The 20,678-nt window shown below is 42.2% G+C and overlaps 1 protein-coding gene across 2 annotated transcripts in view; it reads right to left on the minus strand.

Moving 5' to 3' along the window:
- Positions 1-856: 856 nt before the first annotated feature.
- The window catches only part of KDM1A (lysine demethylase 1A), a 55,169-nt gene continuing 35,347 nt past the window's right edge, over positions 857-20,678 (minus strand). For both annotated transcript variants that reach the window (XM_081056608.1, XM_081056609.1), the window contains 11 exons: positions 14,199-14,341; positions 13,753-13,843; positions 12,324-12,458; positions 11,579-11,652; positions 10,265-10,376; positions 6,881-7,013; positions 5,166-5,353; positions 4,652-4,766; positions 2,845-2,972; positions 2,094-2,240; positions 857-1,349 (listed from right to left, as the gene is read on the minus strand). In XM_081056608.1, coding sequence (XP_080912734.1) covers positions 1,164-1,349; positions 2,094-2,240; positions 2,845-2,972; positions 4,652-4,766; positions 5,166-5,353; positions 6,881-7,013; positions 10,265-10,376; positions 11,579-11,652; positions 12,324-12,458; positions 13,753-13,843; positions 14,199-14,341 — 1,452 coding nt within the window. In that variant the 3' untranslated portion in view covers positions 857-1,163. The remainder of the gene's footprint in view (positions 1,350-2,093; positions 2,241-2,844; positions 2,973-4,651; positions 4,767-5,165; positions 5,354-6,880; positions 7,014-10,264; positions 10,377-11,578; positions 11,653-12,323; positions 12,459-13,752; positions 13,844-14,198; positions 14,342-20,678) is intronic.

Below are 20,678 nucleotides of genomic sequence, written 5' to 3' on the forward strand. Positions count from 1 at the left end.
CACCATCATGTTCTTAAATCTTACTGAGAATAAAACCTCGTTTACGGAAGAACTGACTGCACACACGTAAACTCTGCTTTCCAGAAGCAGATTACAGACATGTAGTCATAGCAACATAGTCTGTTAAGAGCCCTTGGGAAGGAACAAGTATACTGTTACCTACAAGTTTTTACCTTACGTAGCAAAAGGGACTTTGCAGATGTGATTAAGGATTTTGAGATGGGGGAGGTGCCCTGGGTGAGCCTTAAGTGAAATCCCTTGTGAAAGGGAGATTGAGGAAGATCTATCTAGAACACAAGGTGATGAGGGAAACAGGTTGGAGTAATGTGCTTCTAAGGTGGAGGAAGGGACCACAAGCCAAGGATGCAGTCAGCCACTAGCAGCTGCAAAAGGCAAGGAACTGAAATCTTCCTGCTCAGAGCCTGCTCAGAGTATGTGTTACAGCAGCAGCAGGAAATGAACCCACACCAGTGAAGTCCCCTACAGCCTCGGTCTGCTCCTTCGGGAGACTGGCCCAAACTTACACCAATAAATACCTTGGACAGAAATGCAGTTAGCGCACGGCCATGGAGGGAATCTGGAGATAAAGCCAGATGACCCACCAGAAAGAGACCTAACCCAAACTGTCGTCTGTGTTTTCGCTTGAAAATTCATTCCAAGTTTCCAATATCCATGTGCGTGACCTACAGCTTCTCGCCTTTGGCACACTGACCCCACAGACCAGGAGGCCCATTGCTTCTATAGGACCCCTCAATCCTATCTTCTGACCTGACCAAACCATTTTTCTCCTTTATATAACACCCTCCTTAGGTAAACACATATATAACTCTAACCCTAAGAGGAAACAAAAAAGGATTAATTTTATATGAAGTTTTATTCTCAAAATATAAAAGCCCCACCACACACCGAGACTAGGATGCTCTCCCACGGCCCTCGTCCCCCCACCCCTTATGAAGAACAGGCTTCCCACTAATGGACAAGTGCCTCCATAGCTCAGTCACTCGAAGGAGGTGACCTCTGTCGGCCACCTGCCGATGTTGAGCTCCAGCAGCGGGTCGGGAGCCAGACGCCAGGGCCAGTTCCTCAGGAATCTAGTATTGCTAGAACTTTGCTTACGCAGCAGAAGACACATACGTGAGCTTCTTCTCTTACAGGCATCAGGCTCAGATGCTTGGGGACTGCTGCGCGGGGACGCCTGGGGTGGCCTGGCGAGGCAGGGTGTACATGGCTCCCAAGAACTGGTCTGCAATCCTTCCTGCTTCTCGAAGCCCACTCAGCAGAGCACCATGGACTGTGGCTGGGTAGTTACGGATTGTATGTTCTCCAGCAAAGAAGAGTCGTGGAATTGGCTATTTCAGGAAAAAAGTTAACAGAAAATCAGCAGGTTGCATAACATCCCTTTACTCTTGTGTTTGAAAATGTCCCTTAGCAGGCATTTTCCCAGAACTGACAGAAGTAGAAAGGGGACAATAAAACTCAGCCTGGCCTTAGTTCTGGAGTGAGGCTTGGGGGGATACCCAGTTCTAACGCTTCCTCTGCCTCATGCAGTACCTACTGGGGGGTTCCTTGACCACTCAGAAGCAGAGGATACAGCGTTTGTTCTCAGGAAGGCTTTCAGTGCTCAGCTCAGAGCAGGCCTTACCACAGGGTCCTGAGAACACTTAACTGCTGGAGCAAGGTCTGGCATTGTCTAGAGAAGGACCCAAGGTTATTTCTCGGGCATGCCCTCAAGGCCCCTAGTGACTGGGATCCTACAACAATCCTAGGAGCTCTATCCAAATGGGAGTAGCATTAAAAATGTTCTGGCTTTGTTTTATAGGGTCAAAAATCTTAATAAGGAAAGAGTTATTCACTGGTTTATACTCTGGACTCTCTCACTCTGAACACAGACTGCCTAGATTTACAAAGCGAAACTGTGAGAAATCTGACAGACGCTACTCCTCCTCCCCTTTCCTCTGCTTTGGATTATCTAAAAGGTCCAAGGACAGAATGACTAAGATTTTAAAAAAATCAGTGGAGTCCTTTTTACCCTGAGATTCTGAAATATTGGTGTTTTTCCAAACAAGCACAGGTACAGTTTGCCAGTTTCTCACCTGTGGGGCACCTGGAATTGAGGGGCCGGGAGTGATTGGCTGAGCCATCAAATCATAGTCATTTCCAGATGATCCCGCAGCTACGTAGGAATAGGAGCCCCGGGCCCAGGGATCAGCACGCCAGCGAGACACCACAGTTTCCTTGGGCTAAAGAAAAAGTCATGAACAGAAGTTATTACCAGATACCAAGGATAAGCCAGTCATCTCTGACAGGTGGAAAAGCTGTGGTGAGTGGAGATACGAGAGAGAAAGAGGCAACAGCCTGAGTGCCGGCCACTGATGGAGGCTGTGGCTTTACCAGACACCGCAACGCCAAAGGCCTTCTTGACTATGAAGCCAGAAGTCTTTCCAGGACTCGACCTCATTCCCTTTTACAGACTCACCTGAAGCATTAATATGCCTCCTCCCAAAACGATCCTAAGGGCCCAAATGTGTTTCAGTGGGCCTATAGAAAAAAGCCCCACAAGATTCTCGTAAGACTTCCCTGGGGAGTTTGGCCACTTTTTCTGAAAGGCAGGGGTTGCTAGGATTCCACGAGCAGAAACAACAGACAAAACAAGCAGACAGACGCAGCAAATAGCCTTCTCAATCCCCCAGCCCACGTACTAGGGGCTTTTCCGAATCCCACTTAGGCATGAACTCCAAACATGAGGCTTCATGTAAACCCAGCACAGACTTCTCAATTGTAGCTGAAAGTCCTGTGCTATTGAATCTGAACCCACATCCCGCCCACGCCTACCCACCCGCTTACCTGGGGCACCGCACTGCTACCAAAAATCCCTTTGAGAATGGCCAGGCATCGGCCAACAATCACATCGTCACTTATGTTTTCCATAATGCCAGCAGCTTCTCCTGCTACGAGTGCCAGCAGTATTGGAGCTGGGGGAACAGAAAGGACAGTGCTGGGTTCCCTACAGACTTTTCTCAAGAACCTTCCTAACAGGCCCCACATTATTCTCATGACCAGTAGGTAAGGGAGCTGGCAAACTAGAGTGAGTGAAGTGTGACCGGTACCCGCCGAGTGCCCTTCTGCTTACGACTGCAGAATACGGACATCCTTAAGATACAATCTCAGACCTTGTTAATAAAAGAAAACTACCAAGTATCCCTATACTCAGGCAAAGAATTCTTAGTGCTGACCACTGTAGTCAGCTCTATGACCAGCCCCTCCAAGCACATCACCTTTCCCCAGACACTTGGTGAATATCTATGCAACAGGCTCATGTGATTGGCACAGTGCTAGGTGCTGGGGCCATAAAAGCTATAAACTAGACTATTGTTCCATAGATCGACAGGTTATCACAGATACGTGATTATGAACTATGACAGCTAGGAAGCTAGGAAGACAAACGTACGCAAAGAGAAAAGCGTTACAGGGACTTAATTATCTGAAGCAGTGGAGGTCTGTGTGCCTGGAAGTCCTCTGTGAAAGAGTGACACAGGTCAATGGACGGCTGGGTAGAATGTGCCATGTTGGGAAGGAAGAGAAAAGCACCCAGGCCCAGGCAACAGCACACGCAGAGGCCCTGCAGCAGAGAACAGTGTGGCGTTCCAGGCTTCTAGGAGAGCAGACACGGGTGACAGGAGCCCAGGGCGCAGGGACGGGGGTGAGGGCCAATGAGGAAGCCGAAGAAGCAGAGAAGGGCTAGATTACATGGGCTTTCCGAGTGGTCATAAGGGAAAGCACCCAAAGACCGAAGCAGGGCTAGCAGTTAGTGGCTGCTGCCAACTCAGCAGCTAAGAGCAGAGTGGCCTGGACCGGGAGGTAGGTGGTAGCAAAGAAGAAAATAGGTCTGAGAGCGACAGGCTGGCCATGAATGACAGGCCCCGAAGCCTGGATGGGGAAAGGGAAACAGCACTCAGCTGCTGTCAAGAGCAAGGTGCTCAGAGAACAAAGCGCCTGCTCCGTGCGGTCGGTGGCCCTGGCCCTGTGAAGGATGTTTCCGGATCAGGGATGGAGAGCGCAGGGGGGGCGTCCGACTGGCTGACTACGTGTCTGCATGTCAAAGCCATGGGCCTGGACACGGCAGCACAGTACAGAGTCTCACATCCTCCTCCTGGAACGAGGTAGGCTCTAATATACTTTTGAAAAGCCTCTGTATAGGACCAAGAGCAATTCAATCACAGAAGAAAGTACGATAGGAGGGAGGAGTTTGATAAATACATTTTAACGGAAGTGACCAAAGGTTCAGGGGTAAGTCAGATACAAAAGTCTGAGAATGAGGAACACAAGTTCCCCTTCACAGGACGCCTCCCTGGGTTTGCCCCTCCTGGCTGGTGGATTCTTCCTTTGATGTTTTCTTTGCATGGTCTTTCTCCCTACTTACTGCCCTGTTCTGAGACTGCTACCTCCTCACTGTATCCCCCCGAAGTTAGCTGTAAGCTCCTTGAAGGCAGGTTTGTTTTTTTTTCCCTTCCATATCCCCAGCACCTATAAGGGATTCCAGGAATTGTCTGTTAATGAAACAATCAAGACATATATTTGAGAAAAACCAGAATAGTCCTAATTCTCTATTCCTATAAGGTTATGAAAAAGATTACAACTAGAAAGCAGTTACCTTTATACAGGTTCCAGAAGAGGAAGAGCTCGCCCCTGCTGGCAGTCGTACTGCCCACGTGCCCAAACAAATTGACACTCGGATCCCAGAACACCCGGTCAAAACACAGCACCACCTATTATAAAAAAAGGAGCACACGAACTGGTGACAGCTCAGAGAACATGGCTTTAAACATAGCTGTGCCTCAACAGGACGTACTTCTTCCTCAGACCTTATTCAAGTTTCTTCTACTCTCGGTATAAGCCTAGAAGTCCCTATTATAAACATGTTACTTAGGATGACAGTTAGAGCTCTCTTTTTACAGGCTTGGGTTTGTGAAGTGACCCAAAGACTAAGTTCTCAGGGATACTTTATATATCACCAGGCAGTGAAGTGAATGAATGAATGGACAGGTCTCACCCTGACCTCCGAGTTGAAAGCAGAGCAAATGCATAACAACGCAAACCCCTCTGCTCCCTGAATGGAAGGACAGACGGATTTGCGTGGTGGGTGCAGAGGTGCCGAGGGCAGTTACCTTGTTGAGGTTGCCAAATCCCATCCTTTGGACTGCGGATGTTTTCCACTCCGGAAGAGGCGGCACAAACTGCACAGCGGGTGGCTGTTGCTTTAACACCCCCAAAGGGAGGGTACAGAGAACTGCGTCGCATTTATAAATAAAGGTCTGGCTCGTGGACCGGGTGTTCACAGCTATCACTTCACATCCTAAAGGGGTTCAAGGGGAAAGACTTAGCTGGGGACAAGGACGGTACTGTGCAGAGTAGGGAACACTGTGCACGGCACAACCCACATGCTATCCCAGCTCATTCTCTGTGCAAGTCTATGCAGTCGGTCTATTCATTTTTATAGAAGAAAACTGAGGCAGAGGTGAAGTAACTTGCCAAGGCCACACCGGTGTTAAGTGCCAGGGTACAAACCCTAACAGTCAACTTCAGTCTTGATTTTCACCACTGCACTACCCTACCTGCTTGGTACATGGCTGACCTCTGGACTGATAAAAAGACCTGATCATTTACCAACGTGTAGTAAATTTAGACCAAAATTAGAGTGAACAGTTTGTCCCAGGGGAACAAATACCGTCTCCACTGTGGGGAGGGGCTCGCGCACTAAGGACCGAGAGGAGGAGGACACCTGAGGCTATGACGCAGGCCCACGGGCTGTGACATAGACTGTTCTGGAGAACGCAGGGGTGCTCAGCTTGCCAGAACACGAACGTGCTCAAGGGGACCACAGAAAAGGCACTGAAAGTAGTTTATGTTATGTTTCATTTGTGCTTGAGCTTTTTCTTCAGTAAATGCCTGTTATATAATTTCAAAAGTATATGTAAATAATATGAGAACTCAGGACATGCCCACTTTCCGTAGCCAAAGAACTAGGGAAAATGTCACAAAAGCTATTCTCACTGTTCCTCACCTGCCTGCAAATTGTAATTTCAAGGCTACAGATTTTCTCAACACCAGCTAGAAGCTGCCTTCTAAACGGAAAACTGTTACAGTGGTTATAAAAAAAAATATTGGTGGTGATCTCAGAAACTCTAGCAAAGGGGCCACGGAGGGCAAAACAGGTGGCAAATCTCCACGTGTGATGCAGGGGCCTCACAGATAGGGGTGGCTAGTTACCATGAGGCGTCCTAGACTGCGAATTCTAAAGGTGGGGGGACAATGGGCTCTCTGCACCCCTCATTCAATGTACCTGTAACCAGCAATGAGCTCTGAGCCCACTGCCACAGGAATCGGCAATTCCATGTCTGAAGTCAGCTTACTAGCAGGACTGCCCCCAGAACTGGAAAGCAGCCTGAATCATTAGCTCACACAAACGGAAAAGCCAGTATGGAGCCAAAGACCAAGATGCAGATGGTGAAATACAGGGGTGGTGGGTCCAACTGGAGCCCAGAGGCCCAAATCCTGGTATTTAAGAATATACTTAGCAAAATTAGATCCAAACTCACTGGCTGTTATTATAATACCAAACTAATTCATGCACAAATTGGAAACTAAAACTTGCCTTAATTTTCTGATTTATGCAATGATGAGATTAGACCCTCCAAAGGCTCCACAAGCCCAATCCTTTTATAAATACAAATTTTTTTTTTTTTAATTTAGGAGTCACAGTCTACAAGATATGCTATCAGGAAATGTTACCTCGTGTATTTTCTATAGGTCAAATTCAACAGAAGATCAGTACTATATTTCACAGTAAGAGATTTATCTCACCGGTAAAGTAGTGACGTACCTGAAGCCGTGTAGCGAACCTGCCGAACTGCTGTGTTCAATTTAATGTCCAGGCCTTCTGCTAAAGCCACAGGTACACACGAGTAGCCGTTCCTCACTGTCAGGTGGCTGCCAGTAAACTCAAAGTCATCATCCTGAAGAGGAGAGGAAAGATATTTTCACATTTTCTTAATCAGTTTATGCCACTTAGTGATACTGAGTTCTATAAAATAACACTAAAAACACCAGCTTACAGAAACTGTAAATGCTAAGGCAGAAGTATAATCACTAATATGCAGCTACAGATGCCCCAGGAAACTGAAGGGAAAAGAAAAGGAAGACAGCCAGAATGTCCACAATGGCTATCGGGGCAGTGAGATTAGGGCAGTTTCTTTCTTCCCTAGAGTTTTTATCACCAAACCCAGACTGGGGGTGAGAGAGGGATGGCTGCTGATTCAGTAAATTCAAATGATTAGACATCACAGAAGTTTGGCTTTTGAATGCATTACAGAGTTGGTAGGATATCAGATTCACCATCCTCATTACATTTTCTTTTACTTAAGAGCAAATTCAGTTTTTATTCCTTAAACTTTATAGGTTTTAAAGTTGAGGAAGACTTCCAAAACTAAAGTCAAAGTAGACGAAGGCCCAAGACATTCCATATAGTAAAAAAAAGTCAAGATTTGACCCGGAAGAATTCCTTAATTCTTTGAATTTACTGAAAAATTTTTTATATAGAGGAACTTTTGAAGGCTAGTCAGTATTTCTAGTTTCACAAAATTCCTGGGGAAAACATATCAAAATTCTTAGGAATTAGATAAAAACACTAGGCAGAAAACAAAACTCTCACATCTTAGTGACTGACTCATCAGCTCCCCATACAGATCAGCTCCAATCACCCACATTCAAAATGCAATATGATTACAAATGGATACATACTGAAACTTCAAACAATAAATCAGTGACTAGGAAGAGTCTAATTTAATATTTACATGAAAACCCATAAAACAACTGGGAATTCTGTAAGATTTTTAACACTAACAAGTCCAATCCGCCCTGTAATTCAAATATTAAAGAATATTAAAGTATAATCTAAAGATTAAGAAGTCAAAATCTTACTAGAAAAATGTATAATTAAAATGAAAATATGGAAGTAAAAATATAGTATTTATTTCTATACAGTCTTAAGTCTGGCCAAAGGCTCAGATTTAGAGATTAACCCATTCAATATCTAAGAAGTCTTGTGACTTCTCACCAGCCGAAGAGTAAATCACACTTAAACTACTTAAGAATAATGTAACAAAAGATGTGTAAGACCCATACACTGAGAAGTATAAATTGCTGAGATAAATTAAAGAAAACCTAAATAAACGGAGAGGTCAGGTTTGAGGATAAGAAGACGCCAGTAAGATGACAATCACCCTAAATTGATCTATACATTCTATGCAATCCCAATCAAAAATCAAGGAGGTATTTTTTTGAAGAAATTGGTAAATTGCTTCTAAATTTTTTTATGGAACTACAGAAGGCCAAAGATAGCTGAAACAATTACAAAATAGCACAAAGTAGGGCGGCCTGATGGCTCAGTTGGTTAGAGCACGAGCTCTGAATGACGGGCTTGACGGTTCAATTCCCACATGGGCCAGTGAGCTGCGCCCTCCACAACTAGAGGGAAGATATCGAGCTGCTTCTGGAGGGGCGGCCTGATAGCTCAGTTGGTTAGAGCACAAGCTCTTAACAACAAGGTTGCCGGTTCAATTCCCCACATGGGATGGTGGGCTGTGCCCCCTGCAACTAAAGAGGGAAACCGGAGACTGGACTTCGAGCTGAGCTGCGCCCTCCACAACTAGATTGAAGGACAATGACTTGGAGCTGATGGGCCCTGGAGAAACACACTGTTCCCCAATAAAATTAAAAAAAAAACAAAACAAAAACAAAGTAGGAGAACTTATACTACCTGTTTTCAAGATATACTATAAAGCAACAGTAATCAAAATAGTGTGATAGTGGAATATGGATAGACAAATAAATGACCAAAAAAAGTAACCATAAAGAGAGTCACACATGGTCCACTAATTTTCAACAAAGCTGTCCAGACAAATGAAGAAAAGGGATGGTGCCAGAATACTTAATTAGATAACCACACGGGAAAATATGAACCCTACTCTCACCTCTCACTATACACAAAAATTAACTCAGAATGCATCATAGACCTAACGTAAGAGCTAAGTCCACAAAACTTCAGGAAGAAAACAGGAGAAAATCTTTGTAACGTTGGGTTAGGCAAAAATTTTTCAGGATACAAAAAGAACAAAGTCTAAAAGAGTTAATAGGATTTCGTAAAATTAAAAACTTTTGCTCTTTGAAAGATACCATTTAGAAAATGAAAAGGCAAGCTGTAGACTGGTAGAAAATATTTGCAAAACACAAAATTAGACAGAGAAATTGTATCCAAAATTTAAAGAACATAATAAACTCTCACAATTCAACAAGAGGACAACCAGATTTTTTTTAAATGGGCAAAAGATCTGAACAAACTTTTCATCAAAGAATTGACATATGAATGGCCAGTAAGTACATGACAAGATGCTTCACACCACCAGTCATCAGGAAAATGCCAATTAAAACCACAACAAAATACTACCGTATATTACCCATGAGAATGGCTAAAATTTTAAAAAATTTAAAAAACTGGCAGGACCAAGTATTAGTGAAGATGTGGAACAACTGGAACTTGCATACATTGCTGGTGGGAATGCAATTTAGAAAACAGTTCAGCATCTTCTTATAGAGCTTTATAAAACGCTTCCCGTACGACCCAGCAAGTTCACTCCTAGGTATTTATCCAAGAGACAAGACATGAATGTTCATACCAACTTCCATCATTTATAGCCAAAAAATGGAAACAACCCAAACGTCCATCAATGTACCAGTGAATGGACGATTTGTGGCATAAACAAAAAGGAACAAACTATTGATATATACAACACAATGATGAATCTCAAAAACTTCTGCTATGTAAAAAGAAGTCACACACAAAAGGTTATATTGCATGATTGTATATCGTCTGGTTCAACTGATACATAATCCTAGAAAAAGCAAAACTGTAGTGACAGAAAGCAATCCAGTGGTTGTCTAGGGCCAGGGGCAGGAGAGCTGGGGAATGACTGATTACAAAGGGGCAAGAGGGAACTTTTAAGGATGGTGCAAACGTTCTCCATCTTGATTGTGGTACTGGTTTATGACTATATAAGTTGGCAACACCAAACGGTTCACTTAAAATAGGTGAATTTTACTATATGGAAATTATCTCTGTTAATAAAGCTGTTTAAAAACATACAAATTAAGTTTTCTTAAGAGCCCTCTCAAAAACACGTGCAACAAATAAATGATAAAGGAATTTTACCTGATCCCAATGTTTAAGGGAGAGCGTGGAAAGAGGTGTGGCATTCGCAAATTCAAGATTTGCAAAATGCCAATCAAGTATTTGTCTGTCTCTTGACGAGAGATATACATCACTGCAAAATGAGAACAAAGGAGCATAAGGTTTTTAAAGGACTTTACTATTATTCTCAATGGGCTGGTGTGGATGGTTGCAGTAACTGCGAGGGACCCTAAATCTGGGACTGTGTCTTATATGAAGAAATTCTAAGTCAAAAAGTAGAACCTTAGCTGTCTTATTAACTCCTTTATTCCTGGTGCCTAGAGCAGTGCCAAGCTTACTACATAAAGCAAATTATAATCAGGTCTCATGGGGGCGGGGGGACTTATTCATACTGTTCTGTTGCATTATAAAAGCGTATTCGTTGTAAAAGTTTGTTTTACATGTTGAATAAAGCACGGACTTATTTTAGCAAGAATGGGTAGCATCCCTGACAACAGAAAAAGTGGACAGATACATGTGGAGGCCAGATACAAGATGGAACACAGCATCGGCATATAAATATTCACTGTTAAAAATCCAATGGAAATTAAGTGTAACACTTCCCTGGTCTCCAGAATTATGGAAATGTAAAGCAATACCACCTTCTATGCCATTTAGAGAAGACAATTTTCATTTACTACATTTTTACTCACATCTTGGATTTTATGGAGAAAGGTTATTTTCAAAAACAATATACTTAAGTATCTAGGACACTCTTGCACATTGAAATATAAGACCAGGGGATTTAGGAATCTGACAAGCACAGCTGACATTGAACAACATGGGGTAAGGGCAGTGACCACCCCCATCCCCATGCAAATACCCAGTATAGTTTTTGACTCCCCCAAAATTTAACTACTAATAGCCTCCTGTTGACCGGAAGACTCACTGATACCATAAATAGTCGATTAACACATATTTTGTATGTTACCTGTATTACATACTTTATTCTTACAATAAAGCTAGAGAAAATTATAAGAGAAAATACATATATTTTTTACAGTCACGACATATCTTTTTCTTAATTTTTTCGGTATTTCTAGGCCACATGGTTATCTGCACATTTCTTCAACCTATCACAAATCTGTAAAAATTTTTCCAATATATCTAATGAAAAAAATCCACGAGTGGACTCAAGGGTAACTGTAGTCCACATGCACAGGTATGTTTCATTCATTAAACAATTTAAAATCCATTCACTGAACACAAATAAAAGCCCATGGTGCTTTACAATTGTCCCTCTAAATCTAACAAAGAATAGTAACAGCTATCCTTCTGAAAATTTGTTTTTCTTACCTTGGGGGATTGGCTTCTAATTCTTGAAGTTTTTCTTCTAGCTTTCCTTGTGTTTCAGCTAACTCATCATATTCCTGATAAAATTAAGAGAACCGGGTTGATCTGGATATGTCAGAGACCTACCCAGTTATTTATGCCGCCAAATGGAAGGCCTGGAATGTACCCCTATCCAGGTCATATCTACAAGTGTCTCAGCTTAAGGCTGGATCAGGGCTCAGGGATGGCTGTTACTGGACAGAAATTACAATGTGAGCCTGGAATTAAGACTGGGGGTGGGGACATGAACAAGAATACCAACTACCACTTCCTGTGCATTTCCCGGTCCCTAGCATGGGATAATCACTGTAGATCTCCTACACGTGAGGTATATTATATTAATACCAGACGAGGTGATTAAGGAGCCCAAGGTCACATGGCTAGGAAATACTCAGTTACAGTTTTCAACCAGTTTGATTCCAAATGACTTTGGAGTCCATGTTCATTACCATTATTCTAAACTGTCAGGGATAAACTATGACAGAGGGCGAAAATGAAATGTAAGTAAGCTAAAGGATGAGATTGTGAAAACAAGGTAGGAATTCTGTGGAAAAAGCAATCTCAAAACTAACCCATGAAGTCCCCATGGTTCCTGTGTACCAAACCCTATTTTCCCCACTACCGGCACCTGTGATTGGCTAGCGGCTCTCTCTCTTCCAGTTTCTCAGATCTATGCTACCTCTTAGGATGCCATGTGAGTATACCACACCTTGCACAGGGCAGTCAAGTCCCTGTGTTTACTTTTCACTAAGAACTCAGCAGTGATATCTCGGGGTGGCTTGACTTCAGATGCTTCTTTGTATTGCTGATGGAGTTCTTTAATTTTCTCCTTCAAATTTACCATCTAAGAGGGAAAAATATAAATTTACCATTCCAGAGGCAATTCATCTCCAAATTACATACTTTGGTTCCTCCCCTAAAGTGCTATTATACCAAAACAGGGTTACAATGCAAGGTCCTTAGAGTTCTTAAATACCTCTTCTACTTCATGACATTTTAGAACGGGAAAAAATCCTATATGGCTCAACATAGAGGTATGAGTATGTATCAGATAAACAAGATTGGCTCTGTCTTCCAAAACAAATGGGAGGACCAGGAGTCTCTCATTAATTAACTCACACACACACACACACACACACACACACAAAATTTAATTTCCAGGAAATATTACCATCAATTTAACTTAAACTTGTTGTTTTGGGAAACATATCATCATGATTTGTTTTTTTAAATGGATAAAAGATGCTCGCTTCGGCAGCACATATATTAAATGGATAAAAGGTGAAATCATCACACAAAGAACCTTATGGAACCATTCTTAATGTTAGTTTTGTCAGGTTTCTAGTGGTACTACACAGGACTACGTGACGATTAAAACTTGAGACTGGGGGCCCACAGCTCTCTTGCCAGTTGGCCATTCTCTGGCCACTTTCCTCATATTATTAGTACCACAATCCATGAAGAAAGCATGCCAGAGATCTCTTCATCTGATAGGATGAAGAAATGAGGCACAGTAAGAGTGAGGCAAAAATCCAGTCACAAGATGCACACCGATTTTGCATTATTAAGATTCCCCCAGGAGCTGCCCCACTTTGTGTTTTCTCCCTAAGCTGGTGTTATGTTTGCAGCTGGTAGGATGAGGAGAAATAAATGGTTTCCCCGTCTGGAGCCAGGGCTTTGAAGAGTGGTGGTAAAGAGCCCTCAATAGATATTCCTTTGGGGAATGTCCCCATATTAGCATAGGTGGAATAATCATAGCAATAAATTATGGTCTTGGCTGCTGACCGACTGTCTTTATCAGTGGGAACTTGACCCCAGGACAGCTGATTTCCCTCTCATGCTTCTAGAATTCAGCAGAGGGCACAGGGCCAGCTGTGCAACAGCCAAAGGGTACCTGGCACAGGGAAGATCTATTAATATTTCCCCTAATTATTAATTATTAATATTAAATAATTAATATTATTGGCAACAAATTACCAATAATGACATACTGAAGACTAATAGATAAAACAGTGCCTTTTGCTAGTCATTGTTTTCTTAAGAATAATGAGTCCCGGTGCTTTTAAAATTTCTAAATTAAAGATCCCCCCCTCCACTAACGTGTCATCAGCAATGAGAAAATAAACACAAAATTTCACCTTATTGAGAAGTTCTTTCAGTTCCTCCTGAGTTTTCACTATCTTCTTCCAATGTTCAATCTGCTCATCTTTGACGTGTTTTTCTTGTAACCTAAGAGACACAATACATATGCCCTGGTCACACAGCCAGCTTGGTGGCACAAGACAGGTGTCCAGCAAAAACATTCCAGGGTATCAAGGCTCACTGAAATTTCTAATACTTTGGAACAAGAAAGTTTTCTAGGCTATGTTAAATCCAGTTTAGTACCCAAAAAGCCATGAATTTTAGAACTGAGAGGGTCCGTAAGTATCATGTAATTATTTTCAAGGATTTTACCTTTGATTTAACTATTTCACTTAAAAATAAGTGAAAATTAGCTCAAATAAGGCTTGCTGAAACACTGAAAACATAACCAGCACACCTCTGGATGGAACCCACTAGACGATAAGCAGCGCTGAGTACTTACTGAATGACAACCTCCAAGGCCTGGCCAAGGGACACGGGCTTGTTATTGAGGACATTGAAGTCGAGCTGATGGCTAAGATAGGACGTAGCTTCCAGCAGTCGGTTAAACTCTTGCTCCACCATCTCATCTTTCTCTTTGGGAACCTGAAAATCCGAAGTATAGCAGAGTTGGTCCTTATAAGACTAAACATAACCATCCAGGAAAACACAAATGCTCTATAGTTTAAAAGGTCAAAATATGCATCTCAAAGCGGAAATCTTTGAAGACAATGATTCAAACTTTCTTTTCTATGAAGTGGTCAATTCCATCAAATGAGACATGAAATGTGTTTGGCACTGAGATTTCCCTATACTTCCAATTCTGCCCTCAGAGCTGTGACTCCCCGTCTACTGACAGTCACAGGATTCACACTGGTGCTGACTGAGGTCCCGTGGAGCACGAGGTGTGGCGTCCTGGGGCTGACAGGCACTGGGCTGCCATGCAAACAATGCGCTGGAAAAGTCCCAGAGAACAAAAGCTGTATCAACACACCTGAGGACCTTCCAGAATAAGGGAAGGATGGACAAATAAGCCCAAGGTATCTGCCTCCCCTCAGAGATAACAGAATTTAGGCAGGAGTAGGAAAGAGAGAAGTGAAATCCATGGCTATTAATAAGAACACAATAGCACCTAATTCTTTGCAGAGTAATAGTGTTTTATGACACCAAATAAGTTCCTCCAGATGGAATGTCCAAATCTTAGACTATGAGTGACTGAGGTAGTAGGTCTGGCTCACTCTGCTGGAGGAAGAGAAGCGACTGCAGAGCAGAACAGCAGCTACAAGACCATGCTCCTAATCCCTGCCGTGTCTGTCTACTTACACCAGTCAGTTGACACAAATCCCCCGGCTACTGCTTTTTCCAGCCCCCAAGTAAACTGTATCTGCAATTCTATTGCTGAACTCATGACAGCTTTGAGAGAAGGAAAAAGCTAGTCTACCGCAAGCATCTCTTGCCTAAGCTGGGTATCAACTGGGAAATAAGATTCAAAATATGGAATTTTGCCTTACAGTCAACCTAAAATTGGTAACAAGAAAACAAAGCATTAACGTAAGTTCTAATAAACACTAAGGCCGAGGGGAAGTGATCATTTACACTCTGAGGTATCTGATCGTGGATACGATTACAGTTACAGTAAGACTCGATCTCTCGTCTGAAACTCCTGAGTTTTTGCCTTTCCCAATTAAATGGACGACAGCAAAGCCCTCGGCCCCTTCACTGATGAGTCACAAAGTAACTTTAGGATGGGTCAAGGTGTGGCAAAAAGATTATGGCCAGAAGTATAATCTGCATCAAAAAAAGAAAGAACGAAGGACAGCAACTCTCCTTTGGAATTGTAAATGACAAGACACCAGAACTGATTCAATCAAAATAATATGTTAAAGCATCAAGTTCTGAAAGCCACACACGGGAGAGATCAGGAAATCTTTATGAATTAGAATCTCCTCCTTATTCTAAGAGCTATAAATCCCTGAGAATCTTCTGGTTTACGTTGAGAACCAAGGCAGAGAATCAGGCTTTGGATGCTTGGTGCCATTTATATTATCAGGGAGATACCCAGGACTCGATGGATCAAACACATCTGATGTCCCATTCAACTCCATGGCCAAAGAAAGGGGCTCTTGGTGACATCCCTACTTCTTCTGATTACACAGCTATCAGAGCTAAAGGAAGAGACGCACTTGTCAGAAATTTCATTTACTTTCTCATCAGTTACTTTTCCTCACTGATGTAACGGTCATATACAGAGCAGCTCAAAGCAATGCTGAAATTGTACTCGGTGTGATTCCTGTAATAATGCTACAAAAGATGGTTCTAGAAACTCTAAATTTGGTGCTCCTTTTAAAAAGGAAACAATTAGGTTTTCAACATGGAATCTAGTTATGAGACCTTAACGGATCATAGATGCAATGTGCATGAGTGCTCTTCTTGGAGTACAAAAAGGTGGCTTCTAAAATGCCTTGCAAGGGGATGCTGTAGCATCAAGAGGGACCAGATCACGTGCCTCTACGATGGGGCAGAAAGTGCCAATACGCAAGTGTGCAAATGGTACAGATTAAAGCTCCTCCAGTGTCAACTGGATGACTTGCTTCAGACAAGCTTTAATCTTTGCAGCTAGGGTGACAGCCACATAGGGAAGTTCATACTGAAAAAGTACGCAGCACTCAGGCTCAGTAACTGGGGTCCAGGGTGTGTGGTGGGGAAATATTTAAAGGGACACTGTCAAGGTTAAAGGGACCAAATTTGACCTTTTGTTTCTTCCTTCTGTTTGCTGAGCAGCCCACTTGATTCATTACGCTTTCCCCTTTAGTCCACCCACACCCCCCACAAAAAACCTGACTTTTTACATGCGCTTTCAGTGACAAAAACTCAAATGGCACCAGCCCAACACATAGGTGCAACTCTACAACAAACCAGTGTGAATGTATGATGGAGAGGACCTCTGGAAGGGAAAGATTCACGTTTCAAGCTTTTAATGGGTTATTGTAAACAGTGAGGAAAATGATTTGAAAAGTTATGAAAAAAATACCTTGACAGTGTCCTTTTAACCAGTGCAGCAGAGAGAGAAATAAACTGTAAATAACAGCCCAACAGCCACGTCAAGTTTAGTTTTGTACGACAACAGTAAAATCAAGGCTTTAAACACACAGCATGACAGAAGCAGTCTATTAGCTCAGAAGCTGCAACCACCAGAGAAATAAGGAACAGACTGTACAGAGACCAAAATGGGAAAGGCAAGGCATAGAAATGGGCAAAAACAAAGGCAGTGTGGTGGGGAGGATTGGGGGTAAAGGGAGATGGTGTCGAAAAGCAGTGAGGAATAAAGCAAAACTTGATAAAAGAGAAAAGGAGAAACACAGAACAGTAACAGGAATGACAAACGGAAACCAAAGCGAAAGAGTACTGCACGTCTGACTGACGTTTCGATGACTGCATCTCCGGTACACCAACCCCTCTAACTCGAGGCTCCATTTAGGAAACTATAAGAAACAGTCCGCACTCAAGTCCCACCCATTTTCTGCCGAAACAATTATGGAAATGTTGTCAGTGAGACTGAGGATAGCTTTGAAACCTGAATTTTCCCCCATTAACTCTAAAATTCCACTTTAAAATTAAAGGGCTATTTGAAAAATAGTAAATAAAATACTTGTCCATTAATCAATATTGACTGGGCAAAAACCGAAATGTGTTTTTGATACATTTAAATTTTGAATACATTTCTAAAATTAAGCTAGTTAGATATATTCTATCCGACACACCCAGCCAATGTAAAGAACTTGAGCAAATGACGACCTTTAAGCACCCCCGAAATACCTGTTCCAGGTCATTTCTTTCCCCTTGGAGAGAACCCTTGGACTGTTAGTTATGAAAAGGAGTTGAAATATTGGCAATCTCTAAACACAAGCTGCAAAAGTTTTGTAATAGTTTTACCTGACCGTCCTATTCTAGGTTCTTAAACTGTATCCTGAGAGGAACTCAGCCAACGATTACCAAGTGGTAAGCACCATGTCAGACAGCAGCTGGATTTCTGTATTACAGCACTGCAAGAATGTGTAACAGCAAATGCAGCAGTTTTTTCTAGTTTTACTAGGAAGCTTTAATACAGTTTTCTAGTAAAGAATTTAAAAAAAAGAATTATCACTGGAAACATTGATTATGACTTTTTGAAGTCATTTATTTCCCTATGAAAGAATCCAGATAAACAGTTCCTTCAACACAAAAGAAACTCGTGAGTCTCACTACTCTAAATGGGTCTAATCCTGAGAGTTTTGCTCCTGTAGATTATCTGCAGTATCCTTGAACATGACTGGGGCAGTGCAGCTTGCGCACACGAGGTCTAGCCTATGCAGAATAAATTTAGGGAGAGCCAAGTAATTCCCTGGACAGGGTCCCTGATCCTGCAAGAAGTCATCTCAAAGGAAGGACAACTCTCCTTCATTCTACCTCTGGTTGCATTCTACCATTATAAGCTCTTTAAATCTTCAAAAATATCTATCTCACTTCCAGTCTGCCTAAGTTCTTTAGCAACAGAGCAATATGGAGTTAAGTGCAGCTAGGTTCTGGGTACAGTTCTTTTTTTTTAAATTTATTGGGGTGACAATTGTTAATGAAATTACATAATTTCAGGTGTACAATTCTGTATTACCTCATCTATAAATCCCATTGTGTGTTCACCACCCAGAGTCAGTTCTCCTTCCATCACCATATATTTGATCTGGGTACAGTTCTGACATTTAGCTGGAGAGATCCTCAGAAAGAACCACACACTGAGAAAAGCTGTTACAGAGGCCACAGTCAATCTCTATCTCTCCCATCCACCTATGCACTTCCAGAATTATGATAAAAGATTAACATTAGATCCTTTGGTAAAATCTAGAAGAAGAAATTTACATCTGAAGTCTCTAATCAGATTCCCAAATAGCTAACGGAAATGAGATACAGCTGTTACTCCTATAGGGAGAATAAGGACAACAAGCATATTCTCAGTCCAAATAAAATTCAATGTGATTCTATAAAAAGACTTGCCTTCCTCCTCCTCTTGAAACTCAGGGAATTTTTTAGGTAATGTAAACACTTGGCTTCCCTAAAGCAGTGAGCCGGCTGGTGTGTGGAGAAGGCACACAGCGTGTCTGACGAGTACACTCTAGTAGCATATAGCAGAGGTGCTCAGTACATTTTTGTCAAAATGAATAAATCAATAGTTTGGAAAAGCTATTGTCAGCATTACAACTATATTTGAGGGGAAAATAACTATTCTGTAACTTTAGGGACATTAAAGGAAGGCAGGAGATTTTTACATTTATAAAAAGCAGGGACTGGCAGACATGATTCTAAAGGGTCTAGAAAGACTGCCTTAAAGATACCAAATATATTTCCACAAAGGGAGATGAAAACTGAAAAGGCCAATAGGCCGGTGTCAGAAGTATAATAACCTAAGCATCGCTCTACATAAATACAAGTGAAAACTTGCTACGTTTTGATAGGTACTGCGGACATCCAGTTAATGGTCTTTGTAAGAGACCTGGTACCTGCTACCTTTCACCTATCTTCCTAAGTCATTCGAGAAAATCAAATCTGTTTCTCTTAGTTACCGAGTCTTTGGATCTCAGTTGGTAACAACTCTCTTTCTCTATCTCCCCCACCCTCCCTCCTTCCCTCTCTCCCTCCACCCCCACCCCCAACAGGAGACCAGAGACCCTGAATGCAGAATGCTACAACATTGCAGGAAATTTGATTAAGATATCTTTTCATGACTCAAAAGAAGCCAAAATGAAACCAGAATCTAAAACCCCAAGTTACTAGATGGTGTACAAGAGATGCAGAAAACATTCAGTCATATACCCAATCTCCCCCAACAATCCATGTTTTCAGTCCCCTCACTGGTGACTCCCAAAATGTTCCTGAAATATGAATTACCCTATTTCCCAACCTTCTCCACATCCACTTACAGCCGATTATATTTCAGAGTATAACTATCATCGGTCAATCTGAGGGCAGCTGCTGTATCAGCGGATTGTTTTCATAGCTAGAAGACACGTCTATTTATAGGGATATTTTATATTAGAACCAAATAGGGAAACCTTTGTTATATCGTGTTTCCCCAAAAATAAGACCGGGTCTTCTATTAAGGTTTGCTCCAAAAGACGCATTAGGGCTTATGTTCAGGGGACATCACCCTGAAAAATCATGCTAGGGCTTATTTTCCGGTTAGGTCGTATTTTGGGGGAAATACGGTACTCAACCTGAGGCATAAAATAAACTTCCCCTATCAAAAACAAACAGAAGCTCAACATTCTAGCTGTCAATGAAGGACCAGAGAACAGAGAAGTAAATTCTTTCAGGGATTCTTGTGATTGTGATAAAACAACAAGATGACAAAACAAAAACCACTTGCTATGTAATTTTTTTTCCTATAGCAGCAAAATGGCTGAGTATGGTGATACATGTCCTTAAGGTAATATTGCAAGTGAGTAATTTATAACTCTGAGCTCACCACTGGCCTTGTACAGCATGAGAATTAATTTCTATGTATTAACAACAGAACCATCAAATCACCCTCTTTTTCACTGAGGCTTTCCACAAAGCCTAGAGGAACACGACCCCACCTTTTTGACTGTTTTACTGAAGAAAAATCAATGGCTGGGTAAATGTCCACTCTAGGTGGGCCTTCTTAGAGTAACTGTTAAAAGCAAGCTCTCTGAGAAGGAGACCCAGCTAATGCAGTCACACAGACCATTGGAGCTGCACACACTTACCCAAGCCCCCACCCTCCCCTGAAATATCAGCCAGGCATAGCAGAACAAGTATGAGAATTTAACCTGGATCCCCAGGCAATGCACCCTGGCTCTACAACTGACCGACTATAATGACCTTAGGCAAATGCATGTCTGAGCTTTAGATTCTTCCCTGGCAAAATGGGAGAACAAAGAAACTCAAATAC

This window comes from Rhinolophus hipposideros, assembly GCF_964194185.1.
Source record: "Rhinolophus hipposideros genome assembly, chromosome: 8".
Taxonomy (NCBI): domain Eukaryota; kingdom Metazoa; phylum Chordata; class Mammalia; order Chiroptera; family Rhinolophidae; genus Rhinolophus; species Rhinolophus hipposideros.